This window comes from Microtus ochrogaster, unplaced genomic scaffold (genome assembly GCF_000317375.1).
Source record: "Microtus ochrogaster isolate Prairie Vole_2 unplaced genomic scaffold, MicOch1.0 UNK33, whole genome shotgun sequence".
Classification (NCBI taxonomy): Eukaryota; Metazoa; Chordata; class Mammalia; order Rodentia; family Cricetidae; genus Microtus; species Microtus ochrogaster.
Genome location: NW_004949131.1, coordinates 3,969,154 through 3,978,815, shown reverse-complemented (window position 1 = coordinate 3,978,815; position 9,662 = coordinate 3,969,154). Strand labels below are relative to the sequence as shown.

At 50.9% G+C, this 9,662-nt stretch overlaps 2 protein-coding genes across 11 annotated transcripts in view; one reads left to right on the top strand and one right to left on the bottom strand.

The window, feature by feature from the left end:
• The window catches only part of Abhd14a (abhydrolase domain containing 14A), a 10,398-nt gene extending 3,741 nt beyond the window's left edge, over nt 1-6,657 (bottom strand). Inside the window, exons 1-5 of one of the 9 annotated variants that reach the window (XM_026789934.1) lie at nt 4,928-4,999; nt 4,484-4,657; nt 2,759-3,010; nt 1,144-1,357; nt 908-1,023 (exon numbers count right to left, since the gene is read on the bottom strand). In XM_026789934.1, coding sequence (XP_026645735.1) covers nt 908-1,023; nt 1,144-1,337 — 310 coding nt within the window. In that variant the 5' untranslated portion in view covers nt 1,338-1,357; nt 2,759-3,010; nt 4,484-4,657; nt 4,928-4,999. The other 8 variants (XM_013354226.2, XM_026789936.1, XM_013354228.2 and 5 more) reach the window with 8 other exon arrangements.
• On the top strand, nt 6,134-9,626 carry Abhd14b (abhydrolase domain containing 14B). Of its 2 annotated transcripts, none has more exons than XM_026789938.1 (3): nt 6,134-6,183; nt 7,675-7,902; nt 9,033-9,626. In XM_026789938.1, the coding sequence occupies exons 2-3, from the start codon at nt 7,692-7,694 to the stop codon at nt 9,326-9,328; spliced, it is 507 nt and encodes a 168-aa protein (XP_026645739.1). In that variant the 5' UTR covers nt 6,134-6,183; nt 7,675-7,691; the 3' UTR covers nt 9,329-9,626. The 2 variants fall into 2 exon arrangements, with proteins under 2 accessions (XP_026645739.1, XP_026645738.1); XM_026789937.1 differs by having other exon boundaries at nt 7,626-7,902.
• The last annotated feature ends 36 nt before the right edge of the window (nt 9,627-9,662 follow it).

Here is a 9,662-nt window from a genome sequence, read left to right as displayed (position 1 = left end):
AAAAAAAAAAAAACAAACAAACAAAAAACCAAAAAAAACCCAAAATAATATTGATTTTATTTTTAATTTATATGTGTTTCTCTGAATGTAGGTTTGTGCACATGAGTTCAAGTTCCCTCAGAGTCCAGAAGAGGGCACTGCATCCCCTGGAGCTGGAGCTACAGGTTGTTGTGAGCTGCCTGGATTGGGTATTAGGAAACAGAGTCAAGTCCTCGGCAAGAACAGCACATACTCAACTGCTGAGTCATCTCTCTCATCCCTGGGCCACCTCCTACCCCCACTTTCATTTTTAATTAGAAGAATGACAGCATGGGGCTGGAAGTGTAGCTTAGTGGTTGAGCGCCTGCCTAGTATTCTCGAGGCCCTGAGTTCAATCCACAGTACTGGAAACAACAATAAACCCGGAGTATAGCCCAGTCCATGGGTACAGTTCAAAACAAAATGAAACAAGGAGAGTGTGGTGAGGTCTCAGTGAGTGGGTAGAGGGGCTTGCTGTGGAGCCTGACAGATCCCTGGAACCCACAGGCTAGAAGAAGAGAAGCAACTCTCTCTCAGGGGTTATATATGCACTTCTGCAGCTGTGCCCCCCCCCCCCGAAAGCCACGAAAATTACATAATCACAAAAAGCACAAAAATCCTCCCAGCGGTTGCTTATGAACAAATCACCTTTCTGTTTCCTCTGTGCCATACAATAACGCACACTGCAGTTTTCAAGGCAGGGAATAAAAACAGGGTCTTATTGTGGTGGCTTCTTGTGACCTCCGACTTGTTTGTCCAGACACGGGGCCCACACGCCCCTGCTTTACCTTGGGCTCTGCTACCCGTCCAATGCTCCTCCCTTCTGGTGACTGCGCCTTTGTTCCTGCTGCAGCCTGCTTCCTCTAAGCTTGGATGTGGGGGTACTCACCTGGAAGGTCAATGGCCACAGCCCGGTAGCCCCTCTTGGACAACAGCTGCAGCGTGCCCAGCTGCTCCCATGTGTGGGAATTAAATGCCTTTCCATGGAGAAACACGACTTCTGCCCTGCAGACATATGGGGGAAGATGAGGCATGGGACCTGGGCAGGCATCTTTCACTGCCCTCCAGGTTCCTGAGCCCCACGGGTTGGGCTGGGGTCCCTCCATTAAACCCTTGGGTACTCACCTGTGTGCCTGCTGGATAGGCAGTGCCTCCCGGTAAAAGATTTGAGGGTTGCCTCGGGTGAGACCAGCCAGGACTGTGACATTGGGGCCTCTCCAGAGCTGGGAAGTCTTCTCAGAGGGGCCAGGCAGCCCCACATACAGGAGAAGCATAAGCAGCAGGCCTAGACCCAGCAGGGCTGCCTGGTACCGGCTCATGAAGGCCTGTATCACACAGCCTAGAGGAGAAAAGAGAAGAGACAGGCTGAGGAAGACCTTTAGCCCTCCTCCCTTTCTTGATCTGGAAGAATAGCTCATACCCAGCTACTGCTCAGGCCAGGGCAAAGGCCTGGCACACTCCACTCTGTGGAGAAGTGCATGAGATGGCCTTCTGGCACAAGCATGATTGGTTTGTTTGTTTTTGTTTTTATTGCTTTTCAAGACAGGGTTTCTCTGTAGCTTTGGAGCCTGTCCTGGAATTTGTTCTTGTAGACCAAGCTGGTCTTGAACTCACAGAGATCCACCTGCCTCTGCTTCCCAAGTGCTGGGATTAAAGGTGTGCACCACCACCGCCTGACTTTGGCACAGGCATGTTTAATGGCCACCACCATCGCTGTGGGAACTACACAGCTCTTCTGGCTGTGGCCTCCATGCTTGACTTTCTATACCCAGCACTCAGAGGCCCCAAGAAAACACAGGGAGCAGATATGACTATAGTTCTTTGGCACAAAGGAATCTAGGCTCACAGGGGAAATTCTCACCGCAGCAGAAGAGACATGGGGCCTGGGGCCAGTTTCCAAAATACCAGGCCATATGTGTTCTGGAAGAAAACACAGCACTGGCAGGAGATGGATGAACTGGAGACACAGTGGTGGATGGAGGAGCAGAGGCTGCTGAGGGCCAACGAGCACAGAGAGACCACTGAGCGCATGCCCGGAAATGATAGAAAACTGCTAAAAACAGAATGCCTGCACAATGGGAGCGGATAGTTCAGGGTCACACCAGCCATTATGGATCACTTCGCAGAGAAAGTTGGGGATAATGCTGAGGTCTGAGACATTGGGGGCTAGAAGGAGTGTAGCTGGCCTAGAAAAGGACCAGCTTCCACCCCACTTCTGCCAAATGACCTGCTTCATGAACTCCTCCAGTACGGTGTCTTTGTTAGCCCGGAGGGGACCTCAAGCAGGGCAGGCAGGTGGTCTTGTTTTAGAATGCCCCTCTATTACTAGTTGATTTTGGTAACTTGGGATAAGCTCCTCCTGGCACCTGCCCAAGTTTCTTGTGCAGTTTACATAATACACTCCACCTAAGCAGGTGGGGATGGGATGTCCCCGTCATCGTTTATTGGGCCTAAGATGAACATGCTTGTCTTGTTTCTGGGACTCTGAACTCATTTTTTTCTTTTTTGTTTTGTTTTTTCTTCTGGGACAGAGTTTCTTTTAGCCCTGGCTGTCCTGAAACTCACTCTGTAGACCTGACTGGTCTTGAACTTAAGAGATTCACTTGTATCTTCCTCCCAAGTGATGTCACTAAAGGCATGCACCACCACCGCCTGGCTCTGGATGTATTTTTACTAAGTGTAAATGCAGTCTGTGGTAGGCCTAGGAGCAGAGCTATGGCCCGCACTGCGCCACACCCACCTCTGCTGACTCTGGAGGACTCTTCTGAAGATCTCACTCTCTAGCTCCAAAGTCAGGCAGTGTGGGGGCAACAGCAGATCCTTCAGTGCTGATGGGAAGTCAGGAGCCAGGCGGAGAAAGAGCACACTCTTCTTCCTAACCTGGAGCAGCCAAGGATGTCTGCCTCCAACGTAGCTTTAGCTCAGGTTCCCACGAGGCGGAGCATCTGTGAAGGCCCTCTCTTAGTGGTCCACCAGGGGCAAACCTGTGCTTCTTTTCAGGGTGAAGGGGTTGGGGTTTTATTTGTTGCCATGGCAACCCAGGGTGCCCAAGACTAGACAATGTAGGGGTTCTGATGCAGATTGCTCCACAGGTGGGGGAAGGGAGGAAAGTAAACAAACTGCTTGCTCTAGATACTAGAATACACAGATATTTACACACACTCACACAGACACAAGAGTCTTTCTTCCACAAACTTCAAGAAGCTAATCCCTGGGGGCTGGAGAGATGGCTCAGAGGTTAAGAGCACTGACTGCTCTTCAAGAGGTCATGAGTTCAATTCCCAGTGGTTCACAACCATATAATAATGAGATCTGGTGCCCTCTTCTGGTGTGCTGGCAGAACATTGTATACATAATACCCTTTAGAAAAGGGAAGCTATTCTGAAAATGTACAGCAGCCTCTGCACACACATTGGCACACACATGCAACTGCTGTGTTAACAGTCCCCTCAGAGGCCAAAACTGCAGTGGAGCTCCTTAAGCAGGGAGGCAAAAAAGAACTCCCTGAAACTGACCAGATTCACTAGGCCCCTCCCTACTTGAGTAGACAATAAAGGGTGAAACTCTTTCTCAGACCAAACAATGCTAAGCTGCCAAGAAGACTCTTTAGAGCTCAGGTGAACTGCCTGGAAAGGACCCGCTCCATCCTGTTGAGAAGCCTACAGGCTGTGCAGGGTGTTCCAAATGTTTCCCAGTTTTTGTGAACTGTCACCCATACTAGGGTGGGCTTTCTGTAAATAAGCCCTTATCCATATTTCTGTTAAGTAACCCCAATAAAAGTCATTGGCTCAGTGAGTCTGTCATGGCTCCCCACCTGGGCTGAGTAGACAAGCATGTTTTCTCCCCAGGAAAAGTTTTGCCACACAACAGCCAGTTAGCAGGAAGGCAGAGAGACCAACACATGTATTTCAAAACCATATATAAGACAGGCCTGGTGACCTATGGCTTTAATCCCAGCACTCAGGAAACAGAGGCAGGAGGATCTCTGTGAGTTTGAGGCCAGCCTTGTTTACATACGGAGTTCCAGATCAGCTAGAGACACCCTTTCAAAAAAGAAAAACAAAACAAAACAAAAAACAACCCATACACAGGCACGGAAGCTAGAGAGACCGAGGCAGGAGGATTATAAGTAGAGGTCAGCTGGGCTGTTTGGCAAGACAGTCTCAAAGCAAACAAATAAACAAAACCAAACACCCACAGCACCATATGCATACCCTCCTCATAGTATTCAAACACAAAATCACACCCAACCTTTAAACCACACATAAACATACAGTCCCAGGCTCAGAGTGCAGCACTCAAGGAGAGGGATCCAGGCAAATTTGAGAGCTAGGGCTTGTTTTGAGAGCTCAAGACCCTGTCACAAAGAACAACAAAAACCCAAAACAAAAAAACAGCAACAATGATAACAACAAAGACAGAAACAAGTGCCCAAACTCAGGAGTACTGGATGGTCAAGACCTACCTGGGCAATGTAGTGAGACCATGAACTAAAATAAATAAGGGACTCAGTGGGTAAAGGCACTTGATGCCAAGCCTGACAATCCCTGGAACTCACACGCTGAAAGATGAACAGACGCAAGCAAGTTGTTCTCTGACCTCCTCCGTGTTCCCAAAGACCCAGGGAAAAACAAGCTACCTGGCAAGGGGGGAGAGGGGACAGGCATGGGAAGAAATGCGCCAGCAGAGGGACACACATAAACCTTCAGAAATACGCAGTCAGATGCAGAGATAAATACAAAAAAGCATACAAGCAAGCATTCAGACCAGTGAACACCCCACCCCCACCCCACCCAACCCTCGGCAAAGGAGAAGAGAAACACTTAAACCCAGACGGTCAAGAACACACGCAGACACTCGCGCGCGCACAGCGCAGGAACACTGCACACGTGTTGCCCAGCGCTTGCACCTTCCAATGGACTCTGCCCCAAGCGGTGGGGACAAGGACGGCGATCCCCGGACAACAAGCGGGCCGCCTTCCCGGGAGACACTCACCGCGCTAACAGGAGTGACGGTGACGGTGACGAGGCGGGGCGGGGCCGAGGCTGAGCCAACAGTCAAACGGCCTGGGGAGTGCGGCACTGCCTCCGCCTTGGTAACCAGTGGGTCAGAGTCGGACTACGCCCCTGAGCGCTTGCGCAGTAAGCAGCTGCAGGCCTTGCCTGATTACCCAAGGAAGACTTGGGGCGGTGCCCCGAGGCCCCGAGACCCGCCTCTCCGGGCCCAGATTTTAGGAATTGTTAAGGAAGGGCTTGAGGTTTGAGAGTCTGTGGAGAGCCACCCGCTTCTTCATTTTTAAAATAGTTTTGTTTGCAAAATGAGGTTTAGGAAAGGACCCACCGCATGGGGATGTCATAGGATGTAAGGACAGGTCACTCGGAACACCGAGGCCTCCTGGCACCGAGGTCTCCTAGTGTAAATGCCAGATGATGTTATTGCCATGCGGCAGCTCCAGGCTTCCGCCTAAACACTTTCTTGACTCGCCCCATTCCCCTGCCGGGTCAGAGCTTTAGTGGGGCCTCTGAGCTCCCGGTCTGCTCAGGACACCAACTATTGGTTGGCAGCCTGTGATCAACATCTGGTCTGCCCCACGTTCAGGCTTCTGTGTTACAACCAGGCCTCGGGGCAGAGACGCCATGAAGGGTGCAAAAGGTTCACTATTTGTTGTTCTTTGCCAAGGCTGACATTAACCAGAATAGCATTAATCATTCTACAAGCTCGGAAAAGACTGCCATGCCACCTGGCTGAACTTTGGCAGAGCCTTACACTCTGATATGTAGGATGTCAGCTTCATGACAGGTGCACAGCTCGTCCTGGATTGTCCTGACTCGGGGTGAGGGCGGTTTAGGGGGGCGGACAGCAGGGATACCAGAAATAGCTTTCCCCCTCATAGCAGGCCACTTCCGTGTGGGGCAGATAGCTGAGAATTTCAAGACCTTCAGCCTGGCTCTTGGGGGACATGGGGGTTGGGGCGGGGAAACAGGTTAGGTGGGAGAAGAACGAAGGGTTAAGGTGCAGACGAATCTAGTGGTAGTTTGTGACCGAAAGAGGGCGCCCCGAACCCTCAGGTCAGTCTCCACCTCCTGCCCTACCCCTCTCCTACTTCTCTCCCCACCCGCCAACAGCACTCGCCATTCTCCTGCCGAAGACCACGCAGATTCCCAGGTACCACTCTGCGCTCTCGACTCTTTCTTTGCGTCTTCACTCAGAACCCACCTGCCCCAAGTCTTCTCATCTCGGCTCTCCAGGTCACCTCTCTCTGGGCTGCCCCTCCTTCCCGTGCTTCCTTCAGACAGACCCAGGGATCCGGAATTGTGGGGTGCTGTGGACAGACAGACCGCGGGTGACCGCAGCGTCAACCGGTTGGGCTCCAGCTGCCAGCGCGCTGAGAACCCCGCGTCCCTGGCAGTCAGAAACTTCCAAAGTCTTTGCCGACTGGTGCATGTGTTTCTGTCTCTGGAAAATGGGCCTTCATCCCAAACAAACTTGGTCTCACTCCTACCTGTATTTATTGTCAGCCCACCCACTCTACGATAGTGCTAGGCTAGATGGTGCTGATCAAGATAGTGTTTAACCTCGATTGAGCACTTACTATGTGCCAGACATGTATCAAGGATTTTTTTTAAAATGCATAGCTTCATTTAATCCTATCCACTGTCTATGAACTAGTATTGAATAGTTCCATACATGTTCCAATACAATAGGAAATACCAGTTTTTCCTACCAGCAGATTCTCAACTGCTGGTGTGACCCACCCAGATGCATAGCTTTTCTTTTTCTTTTTTTCTTTTGGTTTTTCAGAACAGAGTTTCTTTTGTGTAACGGCACTGGCTGGCCTGGAACTCGCTTTGTAGATCAGGCTGGCCTAGAAGTCATAGAGATCCACTCACCTCTCTGCCTCCCAATTACTGGGATTAAAAGTGTGTGTCACCACACAAAACTTTCTTCCTTCCTTCTTCTTTCCTTTCTTTCTCTTTTTCCCCTGAGACACGGTTTCTCTGTGTAGCCCTGTGTATCCTGGAACTCACTATAGACCAGGGTGGCTTTGAGATTTGCCTGCCTCTGCTCCTGAGTGCTGGGACTAAAGGCTTGGGCCACCACTACCCAGTTCATATAGGCTTTTTTGTTTGTTTGTTTGTTTGTTTTTGTTTTTCGAGACAGGGCTTCTCTGTGTAACAGCTCTAGCTGTCTTGGAGTTAGCTCTGCTGGCCTCGAACTCACAGAGATCCACTTGCCTCTGCCTCCCGAGTGCTGGGATTAAAGGCATGTGTTACCACCACCTGACTAGTTTTTCTTAATATTTATTTATTTATTATTGGGGTGGGGGTTGAGACAGGGTTTCACTGTGTAGCCCTACCTGTCCTGGAACTCCCAGAAATTTGCTGCCTCTGTTTCCCAGGTGCTGGGATTAAAAGCGTGTGCCACCATTGTCTGACAGCTTGTCTCAAATTCTTAAGTGACATTCCTAATTCTGCCATTGTTCACTCAGTTGAAGCCCAATATCGAATAACGGAGTGGGAGAGGCAGAAATAGTAGCTGCTTTTCCTGACCTTAATTCAGCTCCTAGAGACCTGGTAGTCACCTAACTGCTCCCTGCTGTCTCCTAGGCAGGGTGCTGTTTCACCCACTGCTCATCAGCCTGGCTTTGAACTGCAGGCACATCACCATCGAGCATGGCCAGTGTGGACCAGCATGAGGGCACCATCCAGGTGCAAGGCCAGGGCCTCTTCTTCAGAGAGGCTCGGCCTGGCAGTGGACAGGCTGCTCGCTTCTCTGTGCTGCTGTTGCATGGTATCCGCTTCTCCTCTGAGACCTGGCAGAACCTGGGTACTCTGCGTAGGCTGGCTGAGGCTGGCTACAGGGCTGTGGCCATTGACCTACCAGGTACTTCTGGGGGTAGGCTCCTGGGCCAGGGTTGGGGAAAACTTAAGGACGGAGAAATGGAAGGATTTAGCTAGGCAGGGCCCTGAACTTGACTAGGCACACAGCGCATGGACCTTTGAACCTTTGTCTAATCTTGCTTTAGTAGGGTCGATACACTGCCCAGTTGCTTCTCACTGTTACCGAACCTGTGCCTCAATGTTTCTGGGCTTCACTTCCCTCATCTGTAGTGAAAGGTACCACACTCCTGCTGGTGACTATCCCTAGTGAGCACAGGATGAGGTTCTCGGTGTGAATGTATTGGCTAATACTTGAGGGCTAGTAACGGGTGCACAGGCTGCTGGAAGCATTATCAGTAAGTCCTCCAGAGCCTTGGGAAGCGAGGCAGGCCCTGATGGATGGCTAAGGACCTGGTCACTTACATGCAAGCAGAGTCCTTGGGCACTGCAGAAGGCAGGAATAGCTTCCAGATTGCCTGTCACAACCTGGATCACCAGGCCCTGCCCATCTTAATGTCTAGTGAGGAATTGGAGGCATAGTTATCTGGAGGATCTAATCCCCTCACGGGCTAGGGCTGATGGCTGATATGGTTTCAGGTTTCAAGGGCAGATCTCCAGTCTGGCCAGGATTGCTTCCAACAGAGGGTTGGGCTGAGCTTCAGGGTAAAGGTCTACAGCTAATGTTGTTAAAGGTGGGGACTGACTGGCAGGTCCCAGTGGAGAAGCATTTGTCTCAGGTTCGATCCTCGGGGAGGGCTAGGTGCCTTCCAACAGTTAATTAATTTTCACAAGTTTAAATGGCAGGGACGTTCCTTATCCCTTTTCAACAGAGAGGGGAAACTGGGCAGCTGAAGAGGGCTGAGAGGCCTGACCTATGGTCATCTTTATAGTAAATGGAGACCTGGGACACAGAGCTAGCCCCTTTCCAGGACATTGTTAGTATGAATGCAAACATAGAAAGAAATGTCCCATTCTTGCTACAAATATAATACACTGGGCTGTGGATATGAATGAATGCAGCCCACTGGCGTTACACGAACCTGGGCACCCAGAGATCGACCTAAAAGCACATGATGGAAGAAGGGATCCTTTTCATTCATTGCCCTTGTCTCTCCTACACCTGAATCCCTGCAGGTCTTGGCCATTCCAAAGAAGCAGCAGCCCCTGCCCCTATCGGGGAATTGGCCCCTGGCAGCTTTCTAGCAGCTGTGGTGGATGCCTTGGAGCTGGGACCCCCAGTTGTGATCAGTCCATCCTTAAGTGGAATGTATGCACTGCCCTTCCTCGTGGCCCCTGGGTCCCAGCTCCGGGGTTATGTCCCAGTGGCTCCCATCTGCACAGACAAAATCAGCGCTGCTGACTATGTCAGTGTTAAGGTATCTTGTGTGTGTGTGTGTGTGTGTGTGTTTAAAGCTGAGATGGCATGTTAGGAGCAAGTGGGAACCATCCCTGGGCCTTCCTCATCTGGTGCCTGGGTAACCAACGGGGTGGTTTCAGGGGAGATCTGACCACCTAACTCCTTTTGTTTGACTTGTTAGATTACTATGTATAAAATTGTGTAGTGGGGAAAGTACAAATGTCCCCACCCTCTGGACCAGCTTGTCTCCAGGTGGGCAGGAAGAGACTGAAGTGGTGATGAGGGCTGAAGCTGACCTTTAAAGGCTGGGGCTGGTGTGGACCAGGCTGGTCTCGAACTCACAGAGATCCGCCTGCCTCTGCCTCCCGAGTGCTGGGATTAAAGGCGTGCGCCACCACCGCCCGGCT